The 21107-nt window shown below is 53.1% G+C and overlaps 1 protein-coding gene across 8 annotated transcripts; it reads left to right on the top strand.

Annotated features, from left to right (window-relative positions):
* The first annotated feature begins 8487 nt into the window (after nucleotides 1-8487).
* On the top strand, nucleotides 8488-17050 carry SH2B1 (SH2B adaptor protein 1). 8 transcript variants are annotated; one of them, XM_058569759.1, is made up of 10 exons: nucleotides 8766-8931; nucleotides 10919-11946; nucleotides 12206-12307; nucleotides 12549-12640; nucleotides 12745-12920; nucleotides 14604-14807; nucleotides 15002-15213; nucleotides 15353-15524; nucleotides 15989-16088; nucleotides 16268-16378. In XM_058569759.1, exons 1-10 carry the CDS (start codon nucleotides 8790-8792, stop codon nucleotides 16284-16286), a joined length of 2247 nt encoding a protein of 748 aa, XP_058425742.1. In that variant the 5' UTR covers nucleotides 8766-8789; the 3' UTR covers nucleotides 16287-16378. The 8 variants fall into 8 exon arrangements, with proteins under 8 accessions (XP_058425741.1, XP_058425737.1, XP_058425743.1 ...); XM_058569755.1 differs by having other exon boundaries at nucleotides 15353-15580; nucleotides 16268-16355; XM_058569758.1 differs by lacking the exons at nucleotides 8766-8931; nucleotides 15989-16088 and adding an exon at nucleotides 8488-8749 and having other exon boundaries at nucleotides 16268-17050.
* Nucleotides 17051-21107: the final 4057 nt, after the last annotated feature.

Genomic DNA, 21107 nt, shown 5'->3' on the forward strand with positions numbered 1-21107 from the left:
CCAACACAGCTAAACTCCAAAAAAGTGTGCACTTAACCACTGCACTGTACTATAATTTAACTGTCATTTTGCTGCTCAGATAAAATGAGGAACTTGCTAAGACTTCTGTTCTCCTGGCTCTCAAGTCCATCAGTTCTGCTTAGGAAGGGCTAGTACAGTATAAAAGGGTTTTCGTTGTCCCTACCCTGCACCTCAGTCATTCCACTCCTGGGAATTCATCCTAAGACACTATTGGCCACTACCAGGATGTGAGATTTTTTGGGGTGGTACTTGAACTAATGCATTCTATTTTAGTGATGCTGTATTTATTTTAATGTGTATTAGTTTGAAAAAAAAAAAAAGACTGACATAGTAAATACTGAGTTTAAAAATTAATCAATTTAAAAAACAATATTTGGTAGATAATATTATGGGTGGTATGCGTATTTGGCAAATTTAGGAGGACATGAATGACTGAAATTTGAGAAACACAGTGCTCAGAAAAGAGTCCAAAGGGAGAAAATTTTTGGTAGAGCTGTTGACTGTAGCTCTGTAATAGTCAGAAGTCTCGATTTACAGATAACAGATGTTACATTGGCCAGTTTAAGCAGAAGAGGGATTTGTTTAAGGGTGTTAGGCAGCTTACAGAATTGTGGGGCGAGCTGGAGAAATAGCTCCCAAGCCATAGAACTGATCTGACCTGCTAAGAAAACTGCTGCTACCTCCACTGCCACCAAACACTGAATGCCAGGATGTAGACTTGTCTGCAGCAGATACTGAAGTGGCACTGAAGCCACTTCTGCATCAAGAAAATGACTTTCTCTCTCCCCCTGCCCCCAAAGCTGGGCACATTCAAAGTATCACATGGATGTGTCTGATTGGAGAAGCCTGGATCATCATATGTCCTTGTAACAGAGGAGGCTGAGAGATGTGTTCTAACTTTTGATGTTGGGGAGCAGGACTGATGGCAGGAAATTTGCCCGTATGTCCAGCCGTGCCTATGGTCAATATCACAGTGAAACAGTGGAATGAACACAAGTGCCCAGTATCTGGATATGGTAGCATGAATTTTGGCATAGCTGCTAGATGAAATCTTAACGGGGTGGACTCAGAGTTGCGGAGACAAGGAGAGCCAACCCCCTGTGAAAATGCTTGTGAGCAGTGTTAAATGAAGAAGGAAGGCTGGCTACTATAGAAAAATAGCATGTGTACAAGGTGGGAGTCGGGGGTGGGGACAAAGGAAGTCGAAAACAGTCCTAACTTTAGGAGGTTGTGAATTTGCTTAGAAAAAGAGATTTTTCTCTCTTTCAAACATTTATGTGATTACGGTTAAAATAAAAAAAGTTCTCTGCAGAATCTTGAACTCTTAAAAAAAGATGCTCTTAAAATCAAATGGCCCATGGGCCGGCCCCGTGGCTTAGCGGTTAAGTGTGCGCGCTCCGCTGCTGGCGGCGGGGGTTCGGATCCTGGGCGCGCACCGACGCACCGCTTCTCCAGCCATGCTGAGGCCGCGTCCCACATACAGCAACTAGAAGGATGTGCAGCTATGACATACAACTATCTACTGGGGCTTTGGGGGAAAAAAATAAATAAATAAAATCTTTAAAAAAAAAAAAATCAAATGGCCTTCTGCCCACCCCCCCTCCCCCAGCAGTCTGTTCATTCTCCTGTGTGGCAGACACTTTGAGCTCCTGCGGAACAGCCATTTTTCCATCTTCCTGCAGGCAGGGCCCTGATTTGTTCAGGGTGGCCCTTTCCCAAGTTCTAGGAATAAATCCTGACAGGTCTAGTCCACTTCTGGTGGTCCTATTCTCCTTGCCAGAGGGTTTGTTTAGGGTTAGATGTGTGACTCCTTTGGGGCCAATAATTGGTAAGAGATCTGCTTAGGGGGGCTTCCAGGAAAGGGTCCCTCACTCTTAAGAAGGAGACACCTGGAGACAGCCCCGTGATGTAGTGGTTAAGTTCGGCATGCTCCACTTCAGCAGCCTGGGTTCGCAGGTTTGGATCCCAGTCGCAGACCTACACCACCCATCAGCTGTGCTGAGGCAGCAACGCATATACAAAATAGAGGAAGACTGGCACAGATGTTAGCTCAGGGCGAATCTTCCTCACCAAAAAAAAAAAAAAAAAAAGAGGAAGAAGGGGACACCAAAGAGCTGGACCTCATTCTGACTCTGAATGTTGCTGGGTCTGGATGGGAAGCTTGGAACTACTGTGCACATCTTGCTCCCAGTTGATGATGAAGCCAAAATCCAGAAGAGGACAAAGCAAAGAGGATTTTAGAAGACTGGACTCCTTGTAGTGTGTGATGACGAATGTCCTTATTGTTTAAGCCAGACTGTGTCAGAATTGTCTGTTATTTCCTGCCAGATACATCCGAACTGATTCTGTCTCACAGCACTTGGTCCCCTGAGACGTGTTTCTTGGTTGCACTTGTCTGAGACAGTGATTTGAGTAGGGCCGGGACTGGGCTCCCTTTATCTCTGTATCCTCTGTGCCTGGCCACCTAGGCCTCTGTGAACGTTTGCCCTTGAACTATTAATGAGCCTTTCACACTGAAGGGTGCCACCACCGTTGTGCCACAGACTTAACATATCCAAAATAGGACTCTTCGTTTTCTCCCACACTCTCCCTACACGTCTGAATAAACAGCACCACCTTTCTCCTTTCCCCTCACCCCTACATCTAACCCATTACCCGGGCCTGGTGGTTCCCTCTCCAACATATATCTCACATGTGACCACTTCTCTCTGTCTCCACTGTTGACACTGTGGTTCAGTCTGGGATTGTCTCTCATCTAGGTTACCTCACAAACCTCTCCAATGGGTCTCTCAGCTTCTGTTCTTATTCTCAATACCTGTCAAATCCATCCTCCACACAGCAGCCAGATCCATCTTTAAAACGTGAATCAGAAATTAATCCTCCCTCTGGGGCTGGCCCAGTGGTGTAGTGGTTAAGTTTGTGCGCTCCACTTTGGTGGCCTGGGGTTCCCGGGTTCTGATCCTGGGCACAGACCTAGGCACTGCTCATGGAGCCATGCTGTGGCAGGCATCCCGCATATAAGGTGGTGGAAGATGGGCACAGATGTTAGCCCAGGCCGATCTTCCTCAGCAAAAGGATTGGCTGAGGGTTGGAGGATTGGCAACAGATGTTAGCTCAGGGCTAATCTTCCTCACTAAAAAGAAAAAAAAAAAGAATCCTCCCTCAACTCCTTGTTACACTTAGAATAAAATCCAAAGTCCTACTTTAAATGGGTGAATTGTATGGCAGGTGAATTCTATCTCAATAAAACTGTTATATATAAAAAAAATAATAATCCAGACTCCTCCCTGTGGCCCACAAGGTGCATGATCTGGCCCCTGCCCACCTCTATGGCCCCATCTAGTACGATTTTCCTCTCACTCTCTCCCAGCCACACTGGCCATCCTGTTCTGCAAACATCCCATGATTGTTTCTACCTTGGGGTCTTTGCAGATGTTCTTCCCTCTCCCTGGAATGCTCTTCCCTGTAGCTTTCCCCATGGCTTATTCCTTCTCAGCCAGGTCCCACCTCAGATGTCACTTCTTCGATCTGAAGTAGCCCCCAAGTCACCCTCTTATCAATGGTCCTCTTTGATTTTCTTCATAGCACCTAAGTATCCTAAATTATCTTATTAGTTTGCTTGTTTGTTGTTGTTTTCTGTCTCACCAGCTTGTGACAATAAGAACTTATTTTTTACCGTAAGAACAGTGCCTAACGCTTAGGTGAAGAAGTATTTGTTGAAGGAATTATGTGTTGAATCATTTCAGTTGAGCCTTTGTGTTGGGCTTAAGTTTCCTGATGTTTTCAATGGGAAGCAAAGTTTGTATTCACATTCCTTTTAAAAATAAAGGTGAGTCACTGTAACTTTTTGGGTTCTGTGCTTTATTATCTATAGAATAGGGATGGAGTGACAAGGTTAAACTATATGATCTCTAAGATTTGTTGTAGCTCTAACTTCTAAAAGGGGGTGGGGTCTAGTGTAATTGAAATGAATACTGGGCTGCCAGCACTTAGTAGCAAATTGGGGACTAGGACCCAGTGCTTTGTCCTCGGTGCCACTCAACAGACTTATTGGAAGCTCAGGGGCATCCTTCACTCTTTTCCCCACCCACCAGCCTGGCAGTGCCTCCTCAGAAATCTCTCTGGACATTCTCCTTGGTACTAACCCCACTGCACTGCCCTGGACAGGTTGGCATCAGCCCTCTCCGGGACCACTGCACCAGTCTCCTCTGCTTCAAGTCCCCCCATGCCCCATACTGGCCCTGGATGCCCCTCCAAACACAGAACTCTGATCACACTCATGTCACTCAGATGTGACTGGAAACATTCCAACTGGAAACACTTTGTGAATGTCACACAAAAGCTACTAAGTAAAAGGCACTTGAGAGGCAGCCTAGGTGGGTTGGCCATGCATGGCTTCCTAGAGGAGTCCATACTCTGAAGCCTGAAACTGGAGGGAGGAAGACTGACCGAAGTGAGGGAAGTGGTGTGTGTAGGCTCAGAGGCAGAGCCTCAGTGAGGCTGGAGGACTTCAGGCTGTCAGAATGCCCTGAGTGAGCGGAGTATGATGTGGAGGAGGCCCCAGCCAAAGTGCCAAGACTGAATTTGACATCCCAAAAAAGAAGACAAAATAGGAGAAATCCCCACCTCTTTGGGTAGAGGAGGGTCAAGATGACCTCCAGAAGAATCCCACAAGCAACTGCTTCCCCTCCAGTCAGAAACCCGGGTTTTCCTTTGAAGAGCCACCGTCTGCTGTGCTCAGCCCATGGAGTTTGGTTGGAGCTGAGCCCATTGCAGTCTCAGATGATGGGTCTGTGATCCAGTGTTTAACAATCAGCATAATCTACCACTCATGATCACAAGTGTTGGTTCAGGGTTAGTATTCTGTTTCAACCCCAACTGCTGTAGTGAAGTTCAGTTCTGGCCCTAAGTGCCCAGAGTTAACACAGGCCCCACAAGTTAAGGGCTCACTCCTCCACAAGCCTGCCCCCACTCCCCCAGCCATCTGCACTTCTGACCAACTGGCTGCAGATCTCAGAGCTTCCTATGAGCCCCCTCAGGTTTGATAATTTTGCTAGAACAACTCACATAATGTAGGAGAGCACTATACTTATGATTATAGTTTTACAATAAAGGATACAAGTCAAGAACAGTCAAATGAAGAGATATATAGGGTGAGGTCTGGGAAGGTCCAAATGCAGAGCTTCCATGCCTTCTCCCCATAGAATCAGGGCATATCATCCTCTCGGCACACCAATGTATTCACCAACCAGGAAGCCCCACTGAGCTTCAGTGTCCAGTTTTTATTGGGGTTTCATTACTTAGGCACGAGTGATTAAATCATTGCCATGTGACTAAACTTGATCTCCAGCCCCCTTCCCTCCCGGAGGTCAAACTGGCTCAAAATCCCAACCCTCTAATCACACGTTGGTCTTTCTGGTGATCAGCCCCCACCCTGAAGCTAGCTATCTAGGGGCTTGCCATTAGTCACTTTATTAACAAAAACTCGGTTGTGATCTAAGAGGCTCGTGAATAACAGACACTTCTGTCACGTGGGAAATTCCAAGTATTTTAAAAGCTCTGTGCCAGGAAACTAGGGACAAAGACCAAATTCTTCATTATACAACAGTTGGTAATTGGATGACCCAAGCTGAGCTGATGAGACTCAACCCTATTGTGTTTGCTGGAGCTATTGGGGAAACTATGATCTTTTTCTGCTAGGATTGTTAACCTGGTAGAATGTAAGCTTGGAGCTGCTGGTGGCCATCTTGCTACCTATGAGGGGACAACCTGCCTGAGAATGAAGACAGTCCAGAGGAAAGCAGAGCTAAGAGACTGAGATGAACTTCACTTGGACATTGTTTGAGCCTCTGGCTCCAGCCAACCCTGAAAGTCATTCCACCTCTGATTTTTCAATTCTGTGAACCAATAAACTCCCCCTCTGTTCACGTTTAAACTACCTTAAATTGGGGGGAGGGATTCTATTACTTGTAGCTGAAAGCATCCTGAGTATTACATCCCCTGTCCCCGAGGAGGAAGTGTTTCTCTCTTTCATATTAACATATTAATACCTTGGATCCCATGCTTCCCAGCTTCCCCAAATCTCATTCCTTCAATTACCATCCTTTCTACTGGCTCCTTTCCCCTTAGACTTCCGACGTAATCAAGTCTCCCTCAGGATATAAACGAGCAAACCTTTCCACCCTCTCAAAGTACAACTCTCCATATCTCTCTCCTTCCCTTTTTGGCCAAACTGTGTAGGACAGCTCTCCACATTCCTCCTACCACTTCTTTACCTTCCATTCATTCCTCAATCCACTACCATTTGGCTTCTGCTTCCACCATTTCCCCAAAATTACTCCCAAAGTCACTAAGCAATATTAGTCATCAGCGTTTTTCTATGGGAGACAATGGCAGTGCCATGGATCCCTTTCTATCATTTACGTGTGATGTGTTTGCCCAACCCCCACCCACCCACCACCACCACCACCACCACCACCACCACACACACACACATTCTATACTCCCACACCCCCTGGTCTTTGGTGTGTGATTTCTCTTCCAACAGTTAGAACTTCCAGGGGTCTTTTTGTTTTGTTTTGAGGAATGCCCTCAGGCTAGTGGACGCTTCGCCTTGATGAAGTGCCTGGGAGTTGACATCTCCCAGCGGTAGCCCTTAGTCAACAGCTGAGGGACGTTGGTATATGCAAGGCCCAGCTCCCTTGTTTCCAGACAAATCTGAAGCATGACTTACATCTGGAGCTCCCCTGCGGAATCAAGCTGAACTATTCTCTGCTTGAGATCACATGTTTGCTTGGTTTCCCCTCCTTCCCTCTCCTGCTTCTCCCACTTCCTTACTGGTTTCTCCTGGTAGCACTTTTGAAATAAATCACTTGCACACAAATCCTCATCACAGGGTCTGCTTCTGGGAAACCTAAGACATCATCTCAGTACTTTCTACTCCTCTCTCTTTGCCTACCTGTTAAATGGGGTTTGTTCCCCAGAATTAAGTCCTGGGACCTCTTCTCTCTACATATATTACCTGGACAATCTCATTCATGTCCATGGCTTCAACCACAACTCATGTCTGATCACCACTAAACTGCTTTGTGCAACTCAGACTGTAGCTCCATCTCTCCATGGACACCTCCTGCACTAATACCATGGGTACTAGCCACGTGTGGCTACAGTATTTTAATTTTAGTTAATTAAAACTTCAGTCCTTAGTCACACTAGCTACATTCCAAATGCTCAATAGCCACATGTGGCTAGTGGCTACTACATTGCACAGTGCCAATATAGAACATTTCAGTCATTGCAGAAAGTTTTATTGGACAGCTCAGACGCATTTCCAAACCTAACTCATCATCACCAGCCCCTTGCCTTTCTGTGTTCCTCAACTGTGTCTCAACAATGGGCAACTACAGAGAAAGGGTGTTGTAAGTGTATCAGGAAGGAGGGAGGTGACCACAGAACTAGAGTCCTTTCCATTGACATCTTCCTCTGAACTGGGAAGATGGATGGACAAAGATGGTGATGAAGACTTTAACAAAGGCCATCTGTGAGCTCATGTTAGTTTGGTTAGAGCAGGGGTAGAGCAGGGAGACTAAGGCTGGCTAGGCCAGAACTTGCCCTTCCACAGTTAATTTTTCCAACTCCATCGGGCAGCCTCAGCCTTGAACAAATATTTTTGTGTGAGTCAGGGCATTTACCCATCTCCACCCTCTCTTTGGTTACTTGCCTTTGTGTTTCAGGATGAGCACTTGATGCAAGCCAATCAGCTAAAGTCAGTTCTGGAAATTTTATTGCAAATCTCAGAAAAGAGACATGCTCCTTCTACTAGAGTTCCTAAGCTATTAGGACTTAAGTTTGGAGTTATGGAAAGCCATTTTGCCACTAAGAGGAGAGCCTGCCTGAGAGTGAAGCCAAATGCATGGGGAAAGCAGAGCCTAGAGACGGTGAACCACAGCTTCCTGATATCTTTTGGCCTTTTTATTCAGCTATTCCTGAAGAAGCTTGATCCATCCTGGACTTTTCAATTGCTTGAGCCAATAGATTTCCTTATTGCTTAGGCCAGTTGGAGCTGGGTCAATGAGAGACCTGATTGATAGAGAATCTCATCGTGCTCATGATTTCAGGTGCCTTCTATACCTTAATGATTCTCAGTTTCTGAATCTGGCCTTGACGTCTCTCCTGAGCTCCCGACTGTATGTCCACCCGCCTCGTGACGTATCACAAGCACGTCCAAAACTGATCTGATTATTTCTGCCCCCATCTTTAGTTCCCGTCTCCAAGACGGAACCTCCTAGAACCTCCAGTCCCTTTCCTCAGAGAAGCCAAGGTCCTAAGCTCAGGCCCCGCCTCCTCGCGGGGCCTCACCAAGGTCACCCGCGTCTGCCCTCGCCCAGCTTTTTGGGGGCGGTGTCCGCGAATCCATCAGCGGCAGGGCCGGGCGCTCTAGGCTGCAGCGGGCCCTTCAAAGAGCCTTCTCATCTCGCTGGTTTCCAGGACCGGTGGCTTCTCTAGCCTTCAACAGGGCCTCGGGACTCTATCCCCTAAGGAGGCTTCTCCAAGGTTGACTTCTCTCCTTTGTCCCGAGTTCCTCCTGTTGGACTCTGGCAGGATCCAACCGCTTCCTTCGGCTGCTCCTGTGGTCCCTTTTAGGTGCAACTGGGGCGGTCACTGACCCCTCCGAGACCCACACCCTCCTAGCTCTTGAAGCGTTGCCCGGAGTGGGAGGATGGCGGAAGTGAGTGTGAAGGTGTCCTTCCCTGTCGCCGCTCTTCTCTATGGTCTCTTCCTTCGGTGACGGGAAAAGGGGTCCCGGCGCCTGCGCAGAACCAGGCCGGGAGCTAGTCGCGGAGTTGGGGGGGGGGCAGGGAGCGGGAGCTGCCGCCGCCGCCGGAGCTAACCGCGGGGACCGAGATGCAGGTGGGACCGGAACCGGAACCCCCCTCTTCAAGTCCCTCTTCCCTCTCCGCGACCTGGCCCCGGCGCCTGAGAGGAGCCTGGGTGGGGGCGGGCGCGGGGGGCTGGAGGCAGGAGGGACGCCCGGCCCGGAGAGTGCAGCAGACAGGGCTGGTCCCGAGGAGGCTGCGGCCCCGGGGAAGGGGCGGGTAGAGCGTGTCCAGGGAGGAGAGTAGGGTCGGAGTGGATTGACCGCCGGGCCCGGGGGGTCCGAGCCAGGAGCGGAGCCTGCACCCTCCACCACCCGCCCTTCGGGAAGTGTCAGAACTGAGCCAAGAGGCAGGTGCACCGGGAAATGTGTCTGAGTCCTGCTTGGCAGAAGAGAAACTGAGTCACCAGCTCAGGAGCCGCAGGGTCAGCGGGCCTGAAGGGGGCTGGGTCTGCCTGTGGTGCAGAGGGTTGGGTGGGCCTGTGTGAGCTGAGGTGGCCTCTGCCTGGAGATTGGTCTCTCTGCTGTGTCTGCCCCTCTTGGCTCCATTCCCCTGTGCTCCATGACTCTTGCGTCTCCTGGCTTCTTCTCCTTGGTTTGGAATTGTCCTTATGGTTGGAGCCATCTGAGTGTGTAGGGCCTAGGCCAAGGAGGGCCGGGAGGAATCAGTGACTGTGGGTAGGAGTCTGAGATTTGAGGAGACTTTCCTGAGCTGCCCTTGCCCCAGTCGTGGTGCCACTCGTCTTCCCATGTAACATGGGGGAGGAACACTAACAAAAGAGTCGTGGGTTGTCAATTCCATGCCTGGCTCTGTCACTTGCTAGTTGTAAGATCTTGGCAAGGCTCTTCCTTTCTCCGATTTTTCTTTTAGAAAATTGGAACCCACAAAGATAGTAATAATGGCAGTCATTTATTGTGTGCTTACTTTCTGTCAAGCACTGACATGTTCCATTTAATTCTCCCAACAATTCTAGGGGGTAGGGATCGTTAGCTCTGTTTTATAGATACAAAAACTGAAGCTCAGAGAGGACATATAATTTGTTCAAGATCACACAGCTAATAGGTGGCAGAGCTGGGATTTCATCCCAAGTCTGACTCCAGAACCCATGGCCTTAACCACCAGGCTAACCAGCCTTTAGGGCACACTCCTCAGTGAGAGAAGAGGGAGGTGAAAAATCCTAGGGCCCCAGCTCCCAGTTATGTTTTATTTACTTTGTGGCCAGCAAAGACTTGCCCTGACCCAACTGACTGTCATTCTTCACCTGGTGCTGCTGCCTTTGGGCCCCAGATTAAAGGGGCACCAAAGAAGTGGGCTGTGGCCTTTCCAAGCTTCCTTCACACAGTGCTTGGGTGCTGGGCCCTGGGGTCAGCTTTCAAGATAATTGCTGTTTCAATCCATCATCCATCCATCCTCCTTATGAGCAATGTCCCTCCTCAGAGCTGGACCCCAGGATGCGTGAGACAGGGTCTCTAAGCTCTGCAGGCCTATCTCCCCTTAGAGCTGGGGCGGTAAAGGGCTGTGACTGAGGCTGGTCCAGCCAGTTGCTGGGAACAAGGACTATGCAGTGGGAAGAACGGTAGATATGGAGTTCTGAGACTTTTCTGAGCTTCGATTTTCTCATCTATTGTAGAGGTTTATTAAAATCTCTCACAGGGAAAGGTAAGAACAGAACATGGGAAGCATATAATGTTGAAGGATCTGTTTTAGAGAAGGGAGGTGATGGGAAAAAGATTCCTTTTTAGAGGAAGGTGCTCCACAGTCGTTGTTGCTCCTTGAACCAAAACCAGGGAAGGTGGCTTGGGAAGGCAGCAGGATAGGTGCAGGCTGGACACTGGGGAGCTGGTTGACTGGAGCTTGTGGGGTGCAAGGATCTGGGAAAGGGAAGGGAGGCAGTTTGATGTTCTTCCCCATGGCTCTCTGAGGAGTCTAGACCAGAGTAGGGAGTCTGGCGTGGGGTGGGGCTCTGCCCCCAGTCCCACCTCAGCAGTGACTCGGTGTATGTGCCTCTCTTCCTTCTGCAGCTGCTGCCGCTCACCCCGTGTCTTCTGGCCGCTTCCCTCTTTGCTGCCCCTCCCCACAGGCTCCCCTTCTCCACCTCTTGGGGACCATCATGAATGGTGCCCCTTCCCCGGAGGATGGGGCCTCCCCCTCTCCTCCGCCCTTGCCACCACCCCCTCCCCCAAGTTGGCGGGAGTTCTGCGAGTCCCACGCCCGGGCTGCTGCCCTGGATTTTGCCCGCCGTTTTCGCCTCTACCTAGCCTCCCACCCTCAATATGCAGGGCCTGGGGCTGAGGCTGCCTTCTCCCGCCGTTTTGCTGAGCTCTTCCTGCAGCACTTTGAAGCTGAGGTGGCCCGGGCCTCCGGCTCCCTCTCGCCACCCATCCTGGCTCCTCTGAGTCCTGGTGTGGAGATCCCGCCACATGACCTGTCCCTTGAGAGCTGCAGGGTGGGCGGGCCCCTGGCTGTGCTGGGCCCTTCTCGATCATCTGAGGACCTGGCCGGCCCCCTCCCTTCCTCAGTCTCTTCCTCTTCTACGACATCCTCGAAGCCGAAGCTAAAGAAACGCTTCTCACTCCGCTCAGTGGGTCGCTCTGTCCGCGGTTCAGTCCGTGGCATCCTGCAGTGGCGGGGGACCGTTGACCCTCCCTCCCCAGCTGGGCCCCTAGAGACCTCATCAGGCCCCCCAGTCCTAGGTGGAAACAGCAACTCCAACTCCTCTGGCGGGGCTGGGACCATTGGCAGGGGACTGGTTAGTGATGGAACATCCCCCGGGGACAGATGGACTCACCGTTTTGAGAGGCTGAGACTGAGTCGGGGTGGGGGAACCTTGAAGGATGGAGCAGGGATGGTGCAGAGGGAAGAGCTGCTGAGTTTCATGGGGGCTGAAGATGCAGCCCCTGACCCAGCTGGAGTGGGCCGGGGAGGAGGGGCAGCTGGGCCTACCTCAGGGGGAGGAGGGCAACCTCAGTGGCAGAAGTGTCGCTTACTGCTTCGAAGTGAAGGAGAAGGAGGAGGAGGAAGTCGTCTGGAGTTCTTTGTACCACCCAAGGTGAGGCCCAGAGGAGGGTGGGTGACTGGGAGCCAGTGATTGCGCAGCCAGAGTGCTAACTCGGCCCACATACATAGCTTTGCTTACTTTGGTGTTTCCTGACGCTGGGTTAGTAGCTGTGGGCAGGACTGAAAAAGTAGTGCCATTACCTTTTGTCTAACTCCCTTAGGATGTAGAAGGAAAGATGAATCTCTGGAGGGAAGGGAAAGATGGTCTCTGCACATCAAAAATCTGGATCTCGTTCTCTCTCCCAACCTAGGCATCTCGGCCTCGACTCAGCATTCCCTGCTCTACTATCACGGACGTGCGGACAACCACAGCCCTGGAGATGCCTGACCGGGAGAACACGTTTGTGGTTAAGGTAGGGGCCCTGAGCTCCCCCTCCCCCTTGGAGCGCTTGTGTTGGGCAGAAAGCTCTTTGCACATTTAAGCAAGGGGCATCAATGGAACGTGTGGGTATGTCGGTGCTTTGAAAGCGTGTCCCTGGGGCTGCAGCTTTTCTGGGGGGAGGGGAGAGAGGGAGGCTGCTGTTATTCTCATTAGGGGTGGATTAAGGCCTCAGGACCTGGAAGTGGCCTGTGGGCCTCCTCTTGTCCCCATAGGTGGAAGGCCCCTCGGAGTATATCCTGGAGACGACTGATGCTCTGCATGTGAAGGCCTGGGTGGCTGACATCCAGGAATGCCTGAGCCCAGGGTGAGGAGCCTGACTTCTGTCACTGAGGGGGCCAGGGGCTGGGGACAGGGAGCAGCCTTGTGCCTCTCACTTTCCTCCCAGCACCATTTTCCCTGTCTCTGCAGACCCTGCCCTGCTACCAGTCCCCGCCCCATGACCCTCCCTCTGGCCCCTGGGACCTCATTCCTTACACGGGAGAACACAGACAGCTTGGAGCTGCCCTGCCTGAATCACTCAGAGAGTCTGCCCAGCCAGGATCTGCCGCTGGGACCCAGTGAGAGCAACGACCGCCTGTCACAGGGTAAGCGTGGAGACTTAGAGAGCTGCGAGCCTCAGAACCTGCCACGCCAGACCCCCTGCTGTCAGGCTCAGGCCCTCTCTCCAGACGCCCCAGGCACCTCATCCCTGCTCCTCAGCTGCCCACCCCCACCCATCGAATGTTTGTCTTTTGTCCCTGAACATGCCAGGCCACAGTTTGCCATTTAGAACCATCACCATCACCACCCCACACAAGCCCCAAGCAAACTGCTGTCCAGCCTTCTGTGCCCAGCCTTGTCACCTCTTCCATAAGCTTAGTGCAGGCCACCACTCTGGCTGGAGGTAATGGTTCTCTTCTCCAAGCTTCCAGAACACTTTGTACCCATCTTTGTTTTGCTCTTACTCTGCGTCTCTGTGCATATGTCAATGGTACCAAATTTTCCTTTGAGTCTCTGTACTTCTTGGCCTGACTAAACACACGCATACCTTACCCACCCATGTAAACACACACAGACGTGTCTACCTGGCCCCAGCTCACCTTTCTAGACTCCACTATGCCCTTTGCTCCTCACCCTCCGTTCTGAGTTTCAGTTTCACGGTGCTTAGCACAGAGGCTGCATTCAGTGAATAAACAAATGAATTACAGACTCTTAGAGGTAGAATGGACTTTGTAAGTCATGGGTTCCAATCCTCTTGTTTCTTAGGCAACTAAGACAAAGGAGGGGAAATGGCTTTTCTGAGGTCACCTGAGAGTCGCTGACAAAGACAGGGGCTACGCCAGCTTGATCCCTGAGCCCCTGCTCTCTGCACTCCACATATACCTATCTTCTGAGCACTACCCATGTACAGCATTCCTACAGGCACAGGCCTGCCACTCAGCAGGCATTCAGGAATGCCCTTGTACATACTGGACCCTGTGCCAGGCTCTGGAGCAGGATGGGGGAACCCAGAGATGCCTGAGATGAGCTCCCTGCCCTCCATGGGCTCACAGTCAGCTGAGTTGACAAGACATCACTCCCTCTAAAAAGCAGGCCTACCATGGAGAGCCTGTGCTTAGTGTCCTCTGAGCAGCACAAGCAGGAAGCACCCTGGGAGCTCAGGAGGAAGAGAATCGGGGAAGGTGGAACAGACAGGGAATACTACACGGAGGAGGTGAGAGAAAGGAACACGGCTTGGAGGAAGCAAATGGCGAGAGCAGAGACCAGAGATGGGGTGAGCCCAGGAGATTTGGAAAAATTGAATGGGATAATTGAGCTAAAGCAGAGGATACGTGAGTACAGGTGAACGTGAAGGTCAAGTTGGTTAGGTTGCAGGGATTAATCGAAGGAGGATATTTGATGCCTCTGAGAGTTGGGGGCTTTGACCTGTAGGCCAAGAAAGAACCCCTTTCTAATGTGAAAATATTTGAGTGATTCTAACCCCCACCTCTGCAACAACAGCTGTAATTTCAGCTGTTGATTCAGAACAGATAGAGGCACACTTGGATTCTGGGACCTCATTGTAATAACTCTGCGGTGTCTCAGCGGTGCATGAAGCGTCAGTTAGAAACCATTGGTAAAAACCATCAGGAGTCACTACCTAAAGAAGGATCCAGCATTTCAGCCAGCTGAGTCTGCCAGTGCACACATGGTAGACTGGCTGGTGGGGAATTAGGCCCAGGCAGACCAGTCCTGCCGAAGAGTAGCTTCTCAAATTCTCAACTTTGCCCTCCTCCGTTTTTTTCCAGGCGCATATGGGGGCCTCTCAGACCGCCCCTCAGCATCCATCTCCCCCGGCTCTGCCTCCATTGCTGCCTCCCATTTTGACTCAATGGAACTGCTTCCCCCAGAGTTGCCCCCCCGCATGCCCATTGATGAGGGACCCCCAGCAGGGACAGTTCATCCCCTGTCGGCCCCCTACCCGCCCCTGGACACTCCGGAAACAGCCACAGGTATCAGAGGTGTGAGTGTATGTCTGCCTCCAGGCACGGTTGCCCACCTTCCTGAAACTCTTGTCTTGGGATCCTGAGGGATCTGACCCAGGGGGAGGGATGTGACACGTGAGGGGAAAGCAGGTCTTTTCTTCTCCCAGGATGGGGGAGGCTTCCCTGACACCCCGGTTTCCCTCCCTCTCTCCTTCCTGAAGGGTCATTCCTGTTCCAGGGGGAGTCAGAGGGACGTGAGGGGGACCAGCCCCTCTCAGGGTATCCTTGGTTCCATGGGATGCTCTCTCGACTCAAGGCCGCCCAGCTAGTGCTGGCCGGAGGCGCCGGCTCCCATGGTGTTTTCCTGGTACGTCAGAGTGAGACAAGGCGGGGCGAGTACGTCCTCACTTTCAACTTCCAGGGCAAGGCCAAGGTAAGTGACTGAGGAGAAGGCTCTGTTCTCTGCAGTGAGCTTGTGGGTGGAGTGGGGGGGCGTTGCTGTCCGGGGGAGAAGGCTTCTGTGATTGGCAGGGGCTCGGGCTCCCCGTTCACCTTGCTCATCCTGCCCTCAGCACCTGCGTTTGTCGCTGAATGAGGAGGGTCAGTGCCGGGTCCAGCACCTGTGGTTCCAGTCCATTTTCGATATGCTCGAGCATTTCCGGGTGCACCCCATCCCTCTGGAGTCTGGAGGCTCCAGTGACGTTGTCCTTGTCAGCTATGTTGTGTCCTCCCAGCGACAGCAGGGTGAGCAGAGCAGGTCTGCTGGGGAGGAGGTGCCCGTGCACCCAAGAAGTGAGGAGGTGTGTGTGCCAGAAAGACGGGGCGGGGGGCTGTGCGGAGGAGAGGCTTGGTCAGGGAGAGCGGGCTAGAGAAGGTTCCTGTGTGTTGGGGTTTTGAAGGGAGAGAAGTACACTGAGAGGCTGTAGGAAGGCAGAGGGCTCCTTGCTGGAGCCAGGGAGGAAGTTGAGTGTCGGGTTGGTGCATTCCCATTCCATCGGACTCTGTTCCATCATTCGTCTGTCTCCTAGATCCATCTTCCCCAGCCTTGTCTTTGCCCCTCCTCACAACCTTGCCTTGGGCCTGCCCTTCTTGGGGATGCTTGGTCTGATCCCCTTCCCCCCTCCCTTGATGTCTGATGTCCCTGTCTGCTCTCTCCCTTTTCCCCACCCCAACGTCCCATCTGTCCCCACGTTGCCCCTCCCCCCCAGGCCGGGAGCAGGCCGGGAGCCATGCAGGGGTGTGCGAGGGAGATCGATGCTACCCCGATGCCTCCTCCACCCTCATGCCCTTCGGAGCGAGTGACTGTGTGTAAGTGTGGTCCTCCTCTCACCACCGCCCATGATCCATCTTCCATGGATGGGGGGTTGCTCAGGAGAGGGGATGTGGGGGAGATAGCACATGGCTCCTGGGGGGATGAGTGAAGGGCAGGCCGCTGCAAGAGCTTGCCTCCCTCCACATCAGTCTGTCTTCTTGCCATTCCTATCCAGAACCGAACACCTCCCGTGACCCACCCCAGCCCCCTGAACCCCCTTCATGGACAGATCCCCCATATCCTGGGGCAGAAGAGGCGTCGGGGGCGCCAGAAGTGGCGGCAGCAACAGCCGCAGCAGCCAAAGAGAGGCAAGAGAAAGAGAAAGCGGGCAGTGGAGGGGTCCAGGAAGAGCTGGTCCCCATGGTTGAGCTGGTCCCCGTGGTTGAATTGGAAGAGGCCGTAGCACCAGGCACGGAGGCCCAGGGAGGCGCTGGATCTGGTGGGGACCCTGGGGCAACCCCGATGGTGCAGCTCCAGCAGTTACCACTAGGGGGCGGTGGAGAAGAAGGGGGCCATCCCAGAGCCATTAATAACCAGTACTCCTTCGTGTGAGACACATACCCCGCTTTTTCTCCACTCTCCTTGCTCCCCAGCCCTCAGTTCCCGAGACTGGGGCTGGGCAGGGACATAGAGGAGCGGTAAGATTCCCCTCCCCACATGCTTCCTGACCCTTGACAGCCAAGGGCATGTATGTTGGTACAAGAAGAGGTTCAAGAGCCCTGTTAACTCCCCAGTTCATACACTACAGGTGCCCCATCCCCTGGGCAGGGGATTTGGGCTCCATTACCTCCCCAAGGGGCTCTTATGGTCAGCCCCACCCCTGGGGGCCATTTCCCCACTAACCACCCCCCAACCCAAGGAAGGGTGATGGGGAAGGGCTGTCAGTTATATTAAGGTGGTTGTTGTTGTTGTTTTAAACAAAATGGAGAAGCATAAATAAATAAAAGGGTTTATCTCAGTTCCATCGTGATGGCTGTGGCCAGTGTTTGCAGTGGGGGCAGGGACAGGCTGCTCAGGAAGGCAGCCCACTCAGTGTTGTGAACTCCAGCGCGGAGAGGCTAGAGGGCTGGGTCAGGGTGGGTCCCTGGCGCTCTCCAGTCCTGTGCATTCGGCCCATCGCTCCTCTGTGGGCTGTCCTGTGTGTTGAGCGGTAAGTGCAGAGCCAGACAGTCCTTCTCAGGGTTTCCAGCCAAGTTCTCTTAATGGGACAGGACAGTGAACAGCAGCAGGATCGACACTCTCCAAGGGACTTTCCTGCTTTGAATTCTTCAGTTAAGGCTTCCTACCCTAGGGGGAAAGCAGGCAGAGACAGATCATGGGGGTGGGGCCAGGGGAATGGTGGCTGTGTTAGGAGAGATTTAATGTGGCAGCCACAGAGTCTGGCTGCAGAGGGGCCCAAGGGCAGGCTGACTGCCCTCCTTCTCAGAGCCAGGCTGGGAAGCTGGAGGATGAATGACAAAAAGCACTGTCTTCCAGTCCTGGCTTTGCCTCTCATTTGCCATGTGGCCTGGGCAAAGTGTAGCCACTCTAGGCCTCAGTATCTTCATCTGTAAAGTGGGAAGTTTCATCTAGGTTGGAGCTGCTGACATGATTTGCTTGGCCTGGATAATGTTTCCCTTGGAGTTTCACATAAAAGTTCAGATTATTGGCTTCTTGTGAAAATCAGAAGGTCCAGCATTGCAGGGTCCACCTTCCACATCTGCTCCATTCCCACCTGCCCACTTCACTCACATGACATGTCTGGCCCTGTGGGCATTTGAGTTCACAACATCCTCCCCTCCTCCTGAACCACCCGCCTTAAACCCAGGCTCTGCTCTCTGAGCCGAAGTATGGCTGTGCCCTCCTCCAACGGAGGGCACCGCTGGGCTTCCCAGCTCTGGGGTTGGCGGGTGCCAACAAGGAGGGGCCAGGTTCTGAAGACTCCCACCTATTTTGCTTGGCTGTCTCCCCTCCCCACCTCCATCCAGCTCTGCCCCTTACCATTCAGCCTCTCACTTTTCCTCCCAGGCAGCGTGAAGCCCACACTCATGCCCCTCAGCCTCTGCCCCCACCTCCAGGAGGCCCTACCCATGCTTATGACCTTGCTATTCTGGGCCTTGCGTCCTGTTGGGAGATGGACAGGAGACAGCTGGGCTCATAGGCCACCCAGGCTGGGGGCTAGCCGGGGAAAGCCTGCTGGCTCTCCCAGTTTTGTCTAATCCCTGGGGCTCCCCCAAACTTTGGCCTCAGGAGACTGGGAACAGAATTGGCCTTGCAAAAAGGGGATGGTTTGGAGATCTGGGTGCTGTGTTCTCAAAGTGAGATGGCGAGTGAAGGCTGTGGCGCCCCAGGGTAAGCAGGACCTGATCCTCTCCTAATCTAGCAGCAACTGGTGCTGCGAGGCTCCCTACCCCCCCCCCCCCCAACCCTGCTGGCCTTCAGGGACTTGCCTTCTGAAGATGGGTGGGGGAGGGGTACAAGGATCCCCCCCCACCCCCTACGATTTGGATGTCTTGGCTGAAGGAGCCTAAGAGACTACTTCCCTCTAAGCCTTTCTTTATGAATGGTTAAACTGAAGTTTGGAACTGGTCAGAGACTGGCCAGGCTCTATCTCCGTGTTCTTCACAACTAGGCCTCTCTCCTTCTCAGCGGCAGCCCTCAGGAGAGGAAGAATGCCTTCCAGCTCTGGGCTTGGAGACCCCCAGGGGGAGAGTCCAGGAGAGTGCTCATGCACAGCCTTCCTCCATCCCAGTTCACGCCCCCACCCTCCCTGATGCTGATCCTTTTGCAGCTCTTGGCTGGTGGCTTTCTCTCTCTGGCTTCAGTTTCCCCCTCTGGGAAGTTGGGGGAGGTAGAAATGAATAACCTTAAAGGGCACTGTTGGCAGCAACATCCTGTAAATCCTGCCTCCTTTCCTCGGCTTCTTGCTCTCAACTCCCGTGAAGCCGCGATGTCCCCAGTCTTCTCCCCCTTCTCCATGTTTGGGCATTCCTGCTCCTTTAAGACAGTGCCCGTCACTCCTCCAGGTAGTGGGGGAGAGAAGCCAGCCAGCGCCAAAAAGCTTGGCAGGTGCTGAGCTTGACTCTGGCCTAAGAAGGTGCGTGCTGGGCCAGGTGGAGGTGCCTGTCAGTGTGACCCCCGACACTCATACCCCGTTGTCTGAGCACCCCCCGCCCCCTAGATCACAGCAGGATTTTGCTTCAGGGAAAGGGTTTGTTGGAACCACAAAAAGGGGGTGGGAAAGAGCACCGTGTCCTCAACTCACCCTGGTGGCTGCCCCTTCCCCAAGTCCAGGCAGAGGAAGGGATGCGTATGGGGGGCTAAATCCTTGAGTTCCATCCGCCCCTGCAGGCCTACTCACTGCCCAAAAGTGGGGCTCCCCTTCCCTGTGACCCGCTGTCTCTTATGCCATTGTCTGCTTAGGAACTTGAGCACCGGAGAGGGAAGCAGCCTTGAGATCCCATTCAGTGGTCCATGCTCCTCATTGTTCATCTCAGGAAACTGAGGCCTAGAGGGAGGAAGGACTTGCGGCCAGGGCCAGGAGGCTCCTTCTTCCCCTTACTGACCTTTCAGCGTTACGCTCATTGAACCTCTCTCTTCTCTCTGCCCTCACCCCAGGCTACCCTCTGTCTGCTCCTCTGGCAGCTGCCCTGGTAGTAACCAAAAGATGCCCGCATCCCGGAGCAGGGGTGGGGGCGGGGGGCTCAGACAGCTGCTTCTCTGAGGAAGCTGACACCCAGGCCAGCCGTTCAGCAACAACTTGTGGCTTTGCACCCAGCCCTGGGCCCCCGCCCCGCTGGCTACTGCATGCCTGCTCTCTGCTGTCCCCTTTCCCCACTGCTCAGACTTCTCTCTGACCCCGGCAGCCCCGTCTCTGCTCCCCCAGCTCTGTTCTGTCATCTTTTCCCCTAGACCTGACCCCTGCATCTGCCCGCTCCCCGTTCCTCTGGTCTGGCGCCTCTGCCGCACCCAGCTTGCCCAGGCCTCTTTCCTTGATGCCCCCTCCCTCATGGCCCAGCACCTGAGCGCACAGCTCTGATCCTCGCTCCCCTTGAGGACAGATTCCTCAGGACCAGGGTGGAGTGCGAACCACACACTGTCTGGGGTCTGCTGTATAAACCCCTTGGGTTAAAGAAAGCGCAGTGTGGGATGAGGTGACCCCCACCCCCATCCTGAAACATTTCTCCCTCCCCCTCTGCCATCGGTACATTCTGTAGCTTCTTGGGTTACCCAGCTGCCTGGGTATCCCATTTTCTTGGTGGGGAGGATTCCTTGTCAGGGATGGGGGGCTCCTGAAGGCTATCTTCCCAGAGGCTGAGTTAGAGCGATGGGGGTGGGGGGAGTTTAGGGGAGAGACAGACAGTCCTGGCTTTGCTCACCAGGGCTTGGACACTAAATCCCTTGTTGATGGCTGCAGCAACCCCTCCCTAGAGTAGGGTTACCATCTTCTGCCCTGTCCCTTTGACCCTCTCCCCTCCCAACTTCCCCTTGTCCCTCTAGAGCCACTTCCTCTGGCCCCCAAAGGATGTTCTCCCCTCTTCAATCCCCTGAAGGTTGGTGGATCTCTGCTGCCTTTTCAACAAACTAGGCGAGGAAGAAGGGACTGTAGCAGTAGAACCTGGTTCAAGGTGGACAAGACAGGAAGAGGAGTGCGAGGAAAGTGAAAGTCGAAGGCCTGAGAGGAGGAGCGGGCTTAAGGGAAGAACGGGGGATGAGTTTGGAATAGGAAGTCCGGTGTGACTGAGGAAGTCAGGCAATTGGGGTCAGTAGCAGAGAGTGAAGTCTCTCCCTGCCCCTCTTCCCCAGGGCTGGGGACACCTTAGCTTCCCTCATGAGTGACATCTCAGGCTGCAGCCCCACTGTTCCCCCTCTGTCAGCAGAAATATCTCTCTCTTCTGATCCCTCCTGCTGGATTCAGCCAGCCAATCACTGATCTGGAGGAGGGGGGAGCCTGCCCCCCCACTCGCTCATAAGGACCAGCTGGGGGTTGGGGGGGTGGCCGGCTGCTGCAAGTGGGACGGGGTCAGAGCTTCGTG

Source organism: Diceros bicornis, chromosome 26 (genome assembly GCF_020826845.1).
Source record: "Diceros bicornis minor isolate mBicDic1 chromosome 26, mDicBic1.mat.cur, whole genome shotgun sequence".
NCBI lineage: Eukaryota > Metazoa > Chordata > Mammalia > Perissodactyla > Rhinocerotidae > Diceros > Diceros bicornis.